Raw genomic sequence first — 16448 nt, forward strand, 5'->3', positions numbered from 1 at the left:
TTGAAGCTGCATGGGCAGCTGTACCTGTACACGCCATCCAAGCTCTATTTGACTCAATGCCCAGGCGTATCAAGGCCGTTATTACGGCCAGAGGTGGTTGTTCTGGGTACTGATTTCTCAGGATCTATGCACCCAAACTGGGTGAAAATGTAATCACATGTCAGTTCTAGTATAATATATTTATCCAATGAATACCCGTTTATCATCTGCATTTCTTCTTGGTGTAGCAATTTTAATGGCCAGTAGCGTACATTGTTCTAGTGTGTCATTTTGCCTACCGAAAGCGTAGAAAGAGCATAGTAGTGTAGAAACTTTATTTCACGTTTTCGGCAATAAGTTCCGTGTATCGAAACTTTCAAAACTTCATCCTCTACGATCTCCTAAATTTTGTAACGGCTTGAATAGTCTAAGTGCTGGGTCTGACGTTACTGGGGCTCACAGCTGTAAGGCGGCGCCGGGAGCCCTTATGACCTCAGAGCCGGCATTTAGAGTATTTAATGGTGTACCAGTAGCTCATCAATGCCCGTTTAGTGCTTGGTCGAAAGCTCGTGGCTTTTTGACCACATGACTCTGTGTTTTTACATTACCTTTTCAACAGTTTTTCAGAAAATTGACTTTAACACTTACAATAACAACAGGGGGGGGGGGGGGGGGGGATTGGCAACCTTCTGGAAACATTGTAATCTAGTCATTTACTTATATTTTTAAAAAAATTGGAAAAAATATTTATTCTTTCTAATGATATTTATACCACATTTCGTAATTGTTTCAAATTTTACAGTGAAATGTATCCCAAAAGTCTTACATGTTAATAGTGAATGTGTGTTTACACCATAGATGTCATATTCTAATTTTCAGGTTAAGGATCTTCCTTGCACATCAATATACCTTCGTAAAGTATGTTCTGAATAAAAGTCAACGACAGTTAACTAAATTTGTACCTTTTATAATTTTTTGTGGTGTTCATGAAGTCCTGACCCCCTTGGTGTACACATTGTGGGAAATGCGTTGGTATTGCTGAGACTGTGCTGGAAGATACAATATCTGCAGATTCTCGATCCTACTTATATATCAGTACCTATTTAAAAAGAACATTGTTAATTAAAGTTAAAAGTTAGTCAGAGTTCTTTTATTTATTTACTAGCTGATAATAATCCGCTTCGCTGGGATTTTACTTTTCTGTCAGTAGTTTTATAAATGTAATAATGGACAAAAAATTTCAGTCAAAGACTTTCTCGTTTAGTTTTTTTCCCTGTATCACAATATCGTTTGACTAAGGTGCAGTGAACCGCCTCTCATGTTCGCCTGTTATCAGCACAAATTATTATTTTGTAATTAATTGCGACTAGTTTTTTCATTTGATTTTTAAATATTCGTACCAATTTCTTAATTATATGTAGGAAACGTTGTACATCCAGAATTATATTTTGACGCAATCCAGTGATGTTCAAACAGCGCTTGTTGGCTTCATCATCTTCATTTCCCGCAAAGTAAACTTGTAAAAACTTAGGTGTTTCATTTGGAAATGGCAAGAAAGACATACTTGTCCTTGGATTCTAGACACCGGACTAAATCCTTCCTCCTTTGTTATTACTGTTGTTCCAGATGATGATATTTGGAAGCACACGTTAAAGCGTGTTTTTTTTTCAAAACGTCCTTCGATATCACTGTTTCGCCTTAAATATATTAAAAAAATTCAAGTGGAAGTAATTTTAGTGCCGGCACTGTAATTTTACCATTTGGGTAGCATATACTTCGTCTTTGTCCTTTAAAGTTTTCCGCCTTACGATATTTACATAGTTTATCTATTCTCTCGATTGCTATACTTGGCTGTCGATTATATTTTATAGTTGGATAGTAATGAAATGCCTCAATTTTAAGACAGTGACATCCTTGCCGCCCTGATCATCCATATCTACAGTGATTATGCCGCGACGTGATTTCCTAAGCGAAAATTACTTATTACTTCTGTGTTCTGTTCATCACTTTTATTGCTGTCCAGTCTTTTTCCTGTTTCTCTATGACTGATTTCTTCTCCGACCTGTCTCCCTAATATTTTCACATTGCTCTTCTGTTAGATTATTTCTTCCACTCTTGTCGTGACACTGCTACATGTGCGTCCCTTTGTAAGACGTCGTGGTCTCCTGACCTTCATTGCTTACATATTCTGCCTCACAATCATATTCCACACATCAAGACGCTTCATTCGAACCCAAACTGGATAAGATAAAGTCAAAGCTGTATGAATTCATTTAAACGAATGCAAATAACTAGTAAATCGCAAATGCGCACCGAGATTGAAATACTCGAGGCTGGCGTACACACATTCATTCCAGACACGGCGGTCACAGAAGCTTTAATTCAGGAGGGGCAGACCACACACCGGGAGGCTGGTCCCTTCAGAGGATGAGTCAACCTCGGCCGCCCGTAGAGCAGACAGCGTTTGCCCAAGTGAAAGGCAGAACGACCCCGTGTTCGGCTTAAAAGCAAACTCCGCTACATTGTGGGGGAGCTCCGAGCCTACGCATTCTTTACAAACATAGCACGCAGTTTCAGAGGTTTTCACACGGAGATTGCAAACGCCAAACGCCGATGCTACAGATTTCCGGATTGGTCGCCTTAAACGAAACGTCAATGCTAATTGGCTGACGATATTTCTGATGCCTCGAGCTGAAGGAGTAATGAAAGTGACTGAAATATATGCCCCTTCACGTCTGGTGTGGAGAGGGGCGGTTCCGTTGTCGCTCTTGGAGCAAAAACACGTAACGAGAGCGTGTGCACTCGTACATGTACTCAAAGAGCGAGGAACAAGTCTCTCCTCAGTACTTCACTGGGAGAGCACCTCTGTGGAGAGCGAATCGGTGTGCGACTCTATATTGAGTCCTTGCGATTAAGCGTTGTTCACTGTGTTGGCCGCCACACTTATTGTGCGGTGTGAATGGACAGAGTTATAGTTAAAAGCATGCGAGCGAGTTTTTGAGTGGCACCGTGGTGGACTGGTTATCTGACTGGTGTACCACACCAATAGTTAGACTAGAGGCGAATAGGAGTCCTTGACTTCATCAAGGCATAGGGAGAGTTTGATTTGCGAAGGTCAATCCATATAGAACGAGAATCATCTTATTTGTCAGCAGCGAGTGGCATAGACAGCAGTCATCGCAGCTTACAGTATTGTGTGCTGCAGTTCTTACGAGCCCCATATTTCCTCCACAACAGTACACTTCACTGCATTTCACACACGACAGCCTTGACTGTACCTAGCAACATTCTAACGGATAATTATTCAAGTTGAGTAGGCGCGGCTCTCAACCATTCTGCCAAGTCAATAACAATCTTCAACTTTGTATAGAAATTTCATTAGTGAATCCTATCCTTGAGAGATAACTTCACATTCCGAAAAGAACCTGGAAATAACTTGTTCAGTTCATAACTAAAAGTGCCATTGTGATTTCTCAGAATTTTTGCAAAGTAAATAATAATTTTCGTTAGTTTCATGTTTTTCTTACACTAAATAGCACTACTACAGGATCTAAGTATTCCACTACTTACTTAAGAGATTTTGTGAATTTTTGTGTCATTTCCTTACAGCGGACGACTCCAGAAGATATTTATTGCTGAAATTTTTTTCAGTCATTTCTCTTCAGAACGTTAGGGGCGTCTGTCTGACTTCTGTAGTAGTGTGGGGGTGGAAATTGCATCGCCACAGGGTAAAGGGTACATCTCAGATTAATCTGTTGCGCAGAATGACAGAATAGCACCCACACATTCACACCTTTCTTGGTCGGTTTCGTTGCCCCGCGTCGTCTTTTGTCTTTTCAGCACTATTGCTGGAAAAGTTGCTTTTAGGCTAGGACATTTTACTCTGATATATTTTCATGTTGTTTATTATTACACGAAGATATTAATTACTCCTCGCTTAAATGTTGAACTAGAACTGAATCACAGTTTTCGTGAGCGGTTTTTCGTTTCATACTTTTTGCTGCGATTAGGCCTTTTATAAATAATACTGAGGCGCGCTATTAGAATTTATTATTATTATTATTATTATTAACAGGCCTAATCGAAGGAATATATATATATATATATATATATATATATATATATATATATATATGAATATAATAGAGGGAAACATTCCACGTGGGAAAAATATATCTAAAAACAAAGATGATGATAACTTACCAAACAAAAGCGCTGGCAGGTCGAAGGACACACAAACATACACACAAAATTCAAGCTTTCGCAACAAACAGTTGCTTCTTCAGGAAAGAGGGAAGGAGAGGGAAAGACGACATTTTCAGTCTGCTTGTGTCTGTGTAAGTGCGGATGGATATGTGTATGTGTGCGATTGTGTACCTGTCCTTTTTTCCCCCTAAGGTAAGTCTTTCCGCTCCCGGGATTGGAATGACTCCTTACCCTCTCCCCTAAAACCCACATCCTTTCGTCTTTCCCTCTCCTTCCCTCTTTCCTGAAGAAGCAACTGTTTGTTGCGAAAGCTTGAATTTTGTGTGTATGTTTGTGTTTGTTTGTGTGTCTATCGACCTGCCAGCGCTTTTGTTATATATATATATATATATATATATATATATATACAGGGTGAGTCACCTAACATTACCGCTGGATATATTTCGTAAACCACATCAAATACTGACGAATCGGTTCCACAGACCGAACGTGAGGAGAGGGGCTAGTGTAATTGGTTAATACAAACCATAAAAAAATGCACGGAAGTATGTTTTTTAACACAAACCTATCTTTTTTTAAATGGAACCCCGTTAGTTTTGTTAGCACATCTGAACATATAAACAGATACGTATTCAGTGCCGTTTTTTGCGTTGTAAAATGTTAATTACATCCGGAGATATTGTAACCCAAAGTTGACGCTTGAGTAGCACTCCTCCGCTGTTGGATCGTGTGTATCGGATAGCACCGAATTACGTAGGGATCCAAAGGGAACGGTGATGGACCTTAGGTACAGAAGAGACTGGAACAGCACATTACGTCCACATGCTAACACCTTTTTATTGGTCTTTTTCACTGTCGCACATGTACATTACCATGAGGGGTGAGGTACACGTTCGACGGGCGTTTCATAGGACGTGGAGGATGCATAAATTGGCCAGCCCGTTCTCCTTATCTTACACCTCTGGACTTCTTTCTGTGGGGTACATTAAAGGAGAATGTGTACTGTGCTGTGCCTACAGCCCCAGAGGATATGAAACAACGTATTGTGGCAGTCTGCGGCGATATTACACCAGATGTACTGCGGCGTGTACGACATCCATTACGCCAGAGATTGCAGTTGTGTGCAGCAAATGATGGCCACCACATTGAACATCTATTGGCCTGACATATCGGGACACACTCTATTCCACTCCGTAATTGTAAACGGAAACCACGTGTGTACGTGTACCTCACCCCTCATGGTAATGTACATGTGCGTCAGTGAAAAAGACCAGTGCTGTTCCAGTCTCTTCTGTACCTAAGGTCCATCACCGTTCCCTTTGGATCCCTACGTAATTCGGTGCTCTCCGATACATACGATCGAACAGCGGAGGAGTGGTACTCAAGCGTCAATTTTAGGTTACAATATCTCCGGATGTAATTAACATTTTACAATGCAAGAAACGGCACTGATTACGTATTTGTTTATATGTTCAGATGTGTTGACAAAACTAACGGGGTTCCATTTAAAAAAACGTAGGTTTGTGTTAAAAAATATACTTCCGTGCATTTTTAATGGTTTGTAGTAACCAATTACACTAGCCCCTCTCGTCACGTTCGGTCTGTGGAATCGATTCGTCAGTATTTGATGTGGTTTACGAAATATATCCAGCGGTATATATATATAAGGAAAGGACGTGTAGCAGTGTCACGACAAGTGTCTCAACAAAGAATAAGTAATCTAACAGAAGAACAACGTGAATTTATAAATGTTTATTTTGTGGTGGGGATAAAGTATCCCCTAGCCGCTCCTTCCGTAGCGAACTTTGGGAAAATACGTTGTTACTAATAGCTTTGTCGTACTTTAATTGTGAACCCCGCACTTGCTGGTGCCTGACTGAGCGCCCCTTTGGTTGTGTGCCGGCAGCGGACGAGCAGCAACCCGTGGGGCCAGTGGATGGGCGTGATCCACGGCGACGAGGTGGAGTACGTGTTCGGCAGGCCGCTCAACCTCAGCACGCCCTTCACCGAGAGCGAGCGCGACCTCAGCCTGCGCATGATGCACAGCTTCGCCACCTTCTCGCTCTCCGGGTGAGTACGCAGCCGGCGGCTATTCTCCGTCGTGTGTTTACGCTCGCCAACTACATGGCCTTCAACACCCTGAAGGGCAAGTGCTATTACAGGTAACTCATCATTGTAGGAGCGTACGATAACGAATTCAGACCAAAGGAAACACACATGTCACTGCAAAGGATGCAAAAACAGTCATAACAGTACATAAAGCAGGCGTGTATTTTCGCATGCAAACGATCATAAAAGTGCCAAACGGCATCCTGTGATGGAGTGTCCCAAGCACCTTGTATCTTTTGTTGCAATTTGGCAATGGTTCTTGCGAGCCCTGCAGAACGAGTAAGTTTCCGCTTCACCGTGTCCTGGATGTGTTTAACTGGGAACAGATCTCGTGATCTTGCTGCCAGGGCAGTAGTTGTTCACCACGTAGAGGGCGCTGCGTCGCAGTAGCCGTATGTGCATGTGCATTGTTCTGCTGGAAAGGCACGTCACCTCGCTGTCGAAGAAATGCCAATAACTTGCGGGTGACATCCTGTAACGTGTAGCGGCCTCCTGTTACTTTACCCTGCAGAAACACCAAATATGACTGCAAGTGTTGCAAGTTCCCCGCTATGTCTTTCGGCATGAAATTTATCCCAAATTTACCTCCCACTCTATAAAAAGTCTAGGTAATACTAAAACTATGTATCTTTCAAATTCTGAAAGTGGCAGGGGTAAAATATAGAGAGCGAAAGGCTATTTACAATTTGTACAGAAACCAGATGGCAGTTATAAGAGCCGAGGGACATGAAAGGGAAGCAGTGGTTGGGAAGGGAGTGAGACAGGGTTGTAGCCTCTCCCCAATCTTATTCAACCTGTATATTTTGATCAAGCAGTAAAGGAAACAAAAGAAAAATTCGGAGTAGGTATTAAAATGCATGGAGAAGAAATAAAAACTTTGAGGTTCGTCGATGACATTGTAATTCTGTCAGAGACAGCAAAGGACTTGGAAGAGCAGTTGAACGGAATGGACAGTGTCTTGAGAGGAGACTTTCATCAACAAAAGCAAAACGAGGATAATGGAATGTAGTCGAATTACGTCGCGTGATGCTGAGGGAATTAGATTAGGAAATGAGACACTTAAAATAGTAAAGGAGTTTTGCTATTTGGGGAGCAAAATAACTGATGATGGTCGAAGTAGAGACGATATAAAATGTAGACTGGCAATGGCAAGGAAAGCGTTTCTGAACAAGATAAATTTGTTAACATCGAGTATTGATTTAAGGAAGTCGTTTCTGAAAGTATTTGTATGGAGTGTAGCCATGTATGGAAGTGAAACATGGACGATAGTTTAGACAAGAAGAGAGTAGAAGTTTTCGAAATGTGGTGCTACAGAAGAATGCTGAAGATTAGATGGGTGGATCACGTAACTAATGAGGGAGTATTGAATAGAATTAGGGTGGAGTTTGTGGCACAACTTGAAAAGAAGGGATCGGTTGGTAGGAAATATTCTGAGGCATCAAGGGATCACCAATTTAGTATTAGAGGGCAGCGTGGAGGATAAAAATCGTAGAGGGAGACCAAGAGATGAATACACTAAGCAGATTCAGAAGGACGTAGGTTGCAGTAGGTACTGGGAGATGAAGAAGCTTGCACAGGATAGAGCAGCATGGAGAGCTGCATCAAACCAGACTCTGGACTGAAGACCACAACAACAACAACATGTATCCACAAACTTGTATCCAACTTAAACTCGTATGCTGGTCTTTGACTACAAAAAAGAACCTAACCTGAATTTGACTGTAACTCGTCTGAATACAACTTGTCTTTATATTAAATGCACAACTGAAGTAAAACAATTATCTGGCCCTAATCAAAATTTCCACTTATCTAGCGTCGTAACAACACTGTTGCAGATTTATCGAAAGAACAAGAGCCAACAGCAACCGGTTAAGCTAGATTTCTATTGCTAAATAATATTTCCAAACTATATTCAAACTGTTGCATACCACATGGTGCAATGTGGTAATGCGTAACGATAAACCTTCTTTAAACAGTGGGACAGGGAGAGTAAACTCTTCCCAAGAAATGATATTCCAAGAGAAAGATTTTCGAATGAAGTGTGTATTCAGAAACACAGAGTAAAAGTTCGTGTGATCTTGAGACATATCATTGGTCTGAACAATACTATGCTTAACAAAGTCAACAATGGTTTAAAAAGGTATGGTGATCACAAGGCATTTCTGTAAATACCAGACTGCCAGTCTTACCTACAACTTTTTATCTAGAAAAAATTTACATTATTTACATTTGTATTCTTCTCGCCTTTCAATATACAGTGTGATTCACGAAGAGATGGAAATAGCTTAATATGTTATTCTGCAAGTAAAACTAAAGAAAAGAGTTCATGTAACATAGTTCCAGAAATGTTTAATTACGGAGTTACGGCTAATAAATGAATTTGCCTGAAATTTAGCAACTTCGATAATATGAAAAAACTGTACGAGGTTAAAGTCTGGTCTGATGAATCGAATAAAACATGTCCCACACTTGTTTCTGCAATAGTTTCCCAGAACATCCAGAGAAGGAAAGGTTATTATACAACTAAATTTGTTTAGTTTCCATTAAAAATGTAAAAACCTTATGTCATTCTTGGCAACCGGTAATGAGTTGTCTCAATCGTTTCCTAACCTTGAAACTAGTTAGTTTTCTGTATTGTTTGCAACATGACAGCGCGCCTCCACATTTCATCAACGGCGTTACTATACATTTAAATGAACATTTTCCACAGAAATGGATTGTTTGTGGTGCTTCACGTCTGAGGCCATCCAGATCGCCCGATTCAACACCAATGGATTTTTGTGTGTTGCGACGGATGAAAGCTGTAGTTTATCAGGACAAAGTCAATACATGTGAGGCACTTTATGAATGGAATAGACGAAATTAAGAACAACCCTCTGAAACTGAAACGAGCAACAAAATCTGTTCATACTCGTGCAGCTAAATGCATTGAACTCGTTGGAGACATTTTTGAACTTTTATTGGAATGTACTGTGTAATCGTATGTACACTATACAACTTCCTTAACACTGAGCATTGTTTTTTTCCGGTTTAACATGAATTCACGTGTGCTATGGTATTAATAAAAGCAGATTATCTCACACATTCGTGCAGTTTCAGTTAAAGTTATTACCATATTTTTTTCTAAATTACAACTTCTGCTGGAAACTTTGTGTAGTTGTGTGGAATTTAAAAAACAAATTGGGCCAATTAAAAATTTTACGAAATTATTTCTTTGATTCTCTGGATGTTCTGGAAAAGTACTGCAGATACACATCTGGGACATGTTTTATTAGATTTGCCAGATCAATAACAACAAAACAAGCGGAAATCGTGCTTTACTTTAACGTCGTACAGTTTTGCGATGGCTTCATGTTAGTTTTCTTGTAGAATAACATGTTAAAATATTTGCATATTTTCGTAAATCACCCTGTGATTTGAAAACTGAATAGATCACGGAATAATGTAGATAGAGAGATACAAATTGGCACACATGCTTTGAATGACATGGGGTTTTATTAGAACAAAAAAAAAAAAAAAAAAATACGAAAGTTCAAAAAAATGTCCGGCAGATGGCGCTTCATCTGATCAGAATAGCAATAATTTGTGTAACAAAGTAAGACAAAGCAAAGATGATGTTCTTTAAAGGAAATGGTCAATATGTCCACCACCATTCGTCAACAATAGCTGTAGTCGAGGAATAATGTTGTGAACAGCACTGTAAAGCATGTCCGGAGTTATGGTGAGGCATTGGCGTCGGATGTTGTCTTTAAGCATCCCTAGAGATGTCGGTCGATCACGATACACTTGCGACTTCAGGTAACCCCAAAGCCAATAATCGCACGGACTGAGGTCTGGGGACCTGGGAGGCCAAGCATGACGAAAGTGGCGGCTGACCACACGATCATCACCAAACGACGCGTCTAGCAATATGGGGTGGTTCTAATAAAATCCCATGTCATTCCAAGCATGTGTGCCAATTTTTACCTCTCTATCTACATTATTCCTTAGTTTATTAAGTTTTCAAACTTATACTGACTTTTTGATCACCCGGTACATCGTTGCTGTCTTTTACAATAAATCTTTCTTCACCTAACAGGTACAACCAGAAGCTGACATAGCACTGATGTATACATCCACCACCTGCAAAACTGCAACTAAGAATGTATAAGACTACGCAGAGGGAAATATGATGGTTCAGATGGCTCTGAGCACTATGGGACTTAACATCTGAGGTCATCAGTCCCCTAGAACTTAGAACTACTTAAACCTAACTAACCTAAGGACATCACACACACCCATGCCCGAGGCAGGATTCGAACCTGCGACCGTAGCGGTCGCGCGGTTCCAGACCGTAGCGCGTAGAACCGCTCATCCACAGCGGCCGACCAGAGGGAAAGAATGTGCCACAACAAGACTGTTTAACAGTAACATAACTTGCTCTCTCTCTCTCTCTCTCTCTCTCTAGCGTACACATCGGTAACTTACTAAAATCAAAATTAGCAGTCCCACCTTACAGTGTAACCGATGGCGCCCCACACTTTGAAGCCTGGGACGGGGGCGAATCCACTCTGGAATAGGCAGCTCGCCAGGTCTGTAGCGTACACCTGTACTTCCATCTCTCACGTACAGACAACACCCACCCTCACCACTGAAGACAACTGACCGCCATTCCACCCTCCAGCCAAAATGTTCGCCACATCAGAGTGGCCGTCCTGGGCGATGTCGTGGTGTCAGTCGTAGGCTGGCCAGAGGCCACGCGAGTTCTTAGTCCTGCTGCGAGCATGCGGTTCCCAGTGATGCCTCATGGACAGCAGCTGCAACATGTGCCATGTGTTCGGTCTTCCACCACTGCGTAGATCATGACATGCCTGTGAACTACGTGGACGTTGATGAACCTGCTCTAGAGGTCTTGAAATGTTCCCACAGGCCACTGTTGGAAGCAGCGACCCACCACAGATACAATGTGCCCAATACCTCCAGCAGTCCATGCGTCCATCCAACTTCCAGCAGGCCCACAATGCGACCCCCTTCAAATGTCCGAAGCCATTCAACGGGAGTACGTACTCGTCTGCGCTGCGTGGCTGTCCTAGAATGATTGTTGCGGCCACTGCTCACCTGTAAACACAGCACAGTTACCGCCTGCAGAGGTCCCTTGAGCGCCAGTGACCATGACAAATGAATGGCTGACACTGAAACTCCTCAACACACATACCACACCGTCGTGCCACAACACACAGTTCTTGAGAGTGTTACCATTTTCCGGCAGTGTATAAGGGCCCAACATACTAACCATCACACACTTTCTTGTCTACTCTGTTGCTATCTAGAAAAGGATTAGCTCTCCCTGATTTCCTTCCTGATTACAGGACCTGAAGATTAACGTTGTTGTTGTCGTGGTCTTCACTCCAGAGACTGGTTTGATGCAGCTCTCCATGCTACTCTATCCTGTGCAATCTTCATCTCCCAGTACCTACTGCAACCTACATCCTTCTGAATCGGTTTAGTGTATGGTCTCTTGGTCTCCCTCTACGATTTTTACCCTCCACACTGCCCCCCCTCCCCCAATGCTAAATTTGTGATCCCTTGATGCCTCAGAACATGTCCTACCAGCCGATCCCTTCTTCTTGTCAAGTTGTGCCACATACTCCTCTTCTCCCCAATTCTATTCAATACTTCATCATTAGTCATGTGATCTACCCATCTAATCTTCAGCATTCTTTTGTAGCACCACATTTCGAAAGCTTCTATTCTTGTCTAAACTATTTATCGTCCACGTTTCACTTCCATAAATGGCTACACTCCATAGAAATACTTTCAGAAGCGACTTCCTGACACTTAAATCTGTACTCGAAGTTAACAATTTCTCTTCTTCAGAAAAGCGGTCCTTGCCATTACCAGTCAACATTTTATATTCTGTCTTCTTCGACCATCATCAGTTATTTTGCTCCCCAGAAAGTAAAACTACTTTACTACTTTAAGTGTCTCATTTCCTAACCTAATTCCCTCAGCATCACGCGACGTAATTCAACTACTTTCCATTATCCTAGATTTGCTTTTGTTGATGTTCATCTTATACCCTCCTTTCAAGACACTGCCCATTCCGTTCAACTGCTGTCTCTGACAGAATTGCAATGTCATCGGCGAACCTCAAAGTTTTTATTTCTTCTCCATGCATTTTAATGCCTACTACGAACTTTTCTTTTGTTTCCTTCACTGCTTGCTCAATTTACAGATTGAATAGCATGAACGTGAATACATCGATTTCCTAAATTACCACGAGCAGTTCCTATGGTCTCTGTTAAGTCGCATTTCACTTTGCTAGTATCACTGAACATTAAAGTTTCACTTGCATTTGCCCAGACCAAAGATGTCTTCTGTGCAAAGGGAATTCAAAGTAAATAACATTATTGTTACGCGTTCTGATTGTCCTCAGGAATGGTCCGGCGCAGATACGCATACGCAACACAGCCGACATTCTTTTTGGTTCAAATGGCTCTGAGCACTATGGGACTCAAAATCTTAGGTCATAAGTCCCCTAGAACTGAGAACTACTTAAACCTAACTAACCTAAGGACATCACACACACCCATGCCCGGGGCAGGATTCGAACCTGCGACCGTAGCAGTCCCGCGGTTCCGGACTGCAGCGCCAGAACCGCTAGACCACCGCGGCCGGCTTCTTTTTGGTACCTGAAATAATCTACTGTTCATTCTGAGATGCAACAATAGGGCTGTCGACGAAAGTCCGACCATACGGATTATGTTTTCCGGTCCGAAGACTTTTCATGGGACAAAGACCATTTCGTTTTCCTGCACGGCTACTGTTCGCCACAGACACCCGTACCGTCAGGGGTGTCCCAGGCAAGTCTGATAGGACGGCAGTTATTACGTAAATCATCTGACGAAATGTGTGAGCGGCAGTTTATCGCTGTTTGCCGATGATGCTGTGCTGTACGGGAAGGTGTAGCCGTTGGGTAGCTTCTTCGGGATACAGCATGAACTAGACAGTATTTCTAGCTGATGTGACAAAAGGCAGCTAGCTCTAAATGTAGAGAAATGTAATAAGTTAATGCGGATGAGTAGAAAAAACAGTCCCCTAACGTTCGAATTAAGCTGCGCTGCTTGGTACACTCACATCGATGGAACATGTAGGCGTAACGCTGCAAGACTTCATGGTATGGAAGCTGAATGCTCGAATTCGTTTTGATGGAAGAATATTCGAAAAGTGTAGCTCATCTAAAAAGTAGACGGGGTATAGAACATTAGTGCTCGACCGTTTGAGATCCCCATCACGTTAGATTAAACATAGAAACAATTCAGACGGGATGCTAGATTTGTTAGTGGTAGGTTCGATCAGCATGCAAGATTACGGAAGTGTTGCTTCTGGTAAACCTTTCAAGATCGTTGTCCATGAAACCCTTCTGTTTGTAACGTTTCTTCCACAACTGCGCCCGACATCTTCAGAGGCGTTGCTCCTCCATCGAGTCTCGCCGACTCACGGGTCAGACGCCTGAGAGCGACATATACACTGCAGAAAAAGGGGTTGACCGGAGTTACAAGCGATAAGCAGAGATGATCCTCGTCAAAGATAAAACTATCAATTGTCGTCCTGTCAAAGATAAAAAATTGTTTCGCGATTCAGCAGTGTCGCTAGCCAGGTTTTTATTTTTGACAAGACGACAGCGTTAGTTAAGTTTTATCTTTGACAAGGACAGAATCACTAAACAGTTTTTTATCTTTGACAAGATGACAATAGGTAGTTAAGTTTTATCTTTGACAAAGATCATCTCTGCTTATCGTGTGCAACTCGGGCCACGCCCCTTTTTCTGCAGATACACGCCACTGTCAAATGTCCGACCTGTACCACACAAGCGGCTTGTAGTAAAATTGAGTGCTTATGGAATATCGTCTCACTTATGTGACTGGATTTGCGATTTCCTGTCAGAGAGGTCACAGTTCGTAGTAACCGACGGAAAGTCGTCGACTAAAACAGAAATGATTTGAGGCGTTCCCAAAGGTAGCGTTATAGGCCCTTTGCTGTTCCTTATCTATATAAACTATTTGGGAGACAATTTGAGAAGCTTTGTTCGTTTGTTTGCAAATGAGGCTGTCGTTTATCGACTAATAAAGCCATCAGAAGATCAAAGTGCAAAAGGATTTAGAAAAGATATCTGAATGGTGGGAAAAGTGGCAGTTGAACCCTAAATAAAGAAAAGTGTGAGGTCATCCACATGAGTACTAAAAGGAACTCGTTAAACTTCGGTTACACGATAAAGCAATCTAACCTAAAAGCCGTAAATTCAACTAAATACCTAGGTATTACAATTGCGAACAACTTAAATTGGAAAGAACACATAGAAAATGCTGTGGGGAAGGCTAAACAAAGGCTGCGTTTTATTGGCAGGACACTTAGAAAATGTAACAGATCTACTAAGGAGACTGCCTACACAACGCTTGTCCGTCCTCTTTTAGAATACTGCTGTGCGGTGTGGGATCCTTAGCAAATAGGACTGACGGAATACGTCGAAAAAGTTAAAATAATGTCAGCACGTTTTGTATTATCGCGAAATATGCGAGAGTTTCACCGAAATGAGGCAGATTTGGGCTGGACATCATTAAATGAAAGGCGTTTACCGTTGCGACGGAATCTTCTCACGAAATTCCAATCACCAACTTTCTCCTCCGAATGCGGAGATATTTTGTTGACACCGACCTACATAGGGCGGAACGATCTCGACGATAAAATAAGGGAAATCAGAACTCGTACGGAAAGATATACGTGTTCATTCTTTCCGCGCGCTATACGAGATTGGAATAACAGAGAATGGTGAAGGTGGTTCGACGAACCCTCTGCCAGGCACTTAAATGTGATTCTGAGAGTATCCATGTAGGTGTAGATGTAGGTGTCACTCGGCAAGACTCAACGGAGGAGCAACGCCTCTGAAGACGTCGAGTGCAGTTCTCGCCGAAACGTTAGGAACACAAGATTTTCTTGGACCTCTACCTTATACTCCAAAGATTTGCTAACAGCAATGTCATCCGGTCATGAAAGCCTTCATTCTATCATTACACTTCGGGAACTCAAATTGGAATCCTTATAGGGAAGACGACGTTCTTTTCACGAGCCGCTATTGCGTAAATTTAGAGAACCGGCATTTGAAGTTAAGTGGGGAACGATTCTACTGCCGCCTATCTACATTTAGCTTAAGGACCACGAAGGGAAGAGAAATTTAGGACTCCTACGGAGGCATATAGAGAGACGTTTTTTCCACGGTCTACTGGCGAGTGGAACAGGAAAGGAAATGACAAGTAGTGGAACACTGTACCCTGTATCACGCATCGTACGGTGACGTATAGAGTATGTACATACGTGTAGTGGTGGCCTAGTAATGTAATTTGTCAAGGGACACAATAACGAGACGATGAAACAGCTGCTGCCCAGGATCTATCGAGGCAAACTTACCTTTCATCATTTGGAAATAATTTAACAATGCTAAGAAATTCTTGATATTTGAATTAATGGCTCAGACTGACTCGAATAGAGCCATCTATCGAAATAAAGCACGAGACTATTTCTGTAATTACCGTTACATAAGGAATTTGTGCAAGCCTCAAAGTTTATCAATACTGACTAAAAAATTAAACTCTGTCAGAATAGTTCTCGGAAGACCCTAGCGCCGGCCGCGGTGGCCGAGCGGTTCTAGGTGCTTCAGTCTGGAACCGCGTGACCGCTACGGCCGCAGGTTCAAATCCTGCCTCGGGCATGGATGTGTGTGATGTCCTTAGGTTAGTTAGGTTTAAGTAGTTCTAAGTTCTAGGGGACTCATGACCTCAGATGGTAAGTCCCATAGTGCTCAGAGGCATTTGAACCAAGACCCTAGCGGAACCGGCCGGCGACAATGGATGCGAATATGGAGGGCACGTGGTCAGCACACCGCTCTCCCGGCCGTACGTCAGTTTACGAGACCGGAGCCGCTACTTCTCAGTCGAGTAGCTCCTCAGTTTGCCTCACAAGGGCTGAGTGCAGCCCGCTTGCCAACAGCGCTCGGCAGACCGGATGGTCGCCCATCCAAGTTCCAGCCCAGCCCGACAGCGCTTAACTTCGGTGATCTGACGGGATCCGGAGTTACCACTGCGGCAAGGCCGTTGACGTTTCTCAGTACTACCATCTTG

The 16448-nt window shown here is 42.4% G+C and overlaps 1 protein-coding gene and 1 pseudogene across 1 annotated transcript in view; one reads left to right on the forward strand and one right to left on the reverse strand.

Moving 5' to 3' along the window:
* The window catches only part of LOC126109828 (acetylcholinesterase-like), a 701016-nt gene that overhangs the window by 631412 nt on the left and 53156 nt on the right, over positions 1-16448 (forward strand). The window contains exon 9 of the mRNA XM_049914883.1: positions 6092-6255. Coding sequence (XP_049770840.1) covers positions 6092-6255 — 164 coding nt within the window. The remainder of the gene's footprint in view (positions 1-6091; positions 6256-16448) is intronic.
* Positions 16309-16426, reverse strand: LOC126109952 (5S ribosomal RNA; annotated as a pseudogene).

This window comes from Schistocerca cancellata, chromosome 12, assembly GCF_023864275.1.
Source record: "Schistocerca cancellata isolate TAMUIC-IGC-003103 chromosome 12, iqSchCanc2.1, whole genome shotgun sequence".
Classification (NCBI taxonomy): Eukaryota; Metazoa; Arthropoda; class Insecta; order Orthoptera; family Acrididae; genus Schistocerca; species Schistocerca cancellata.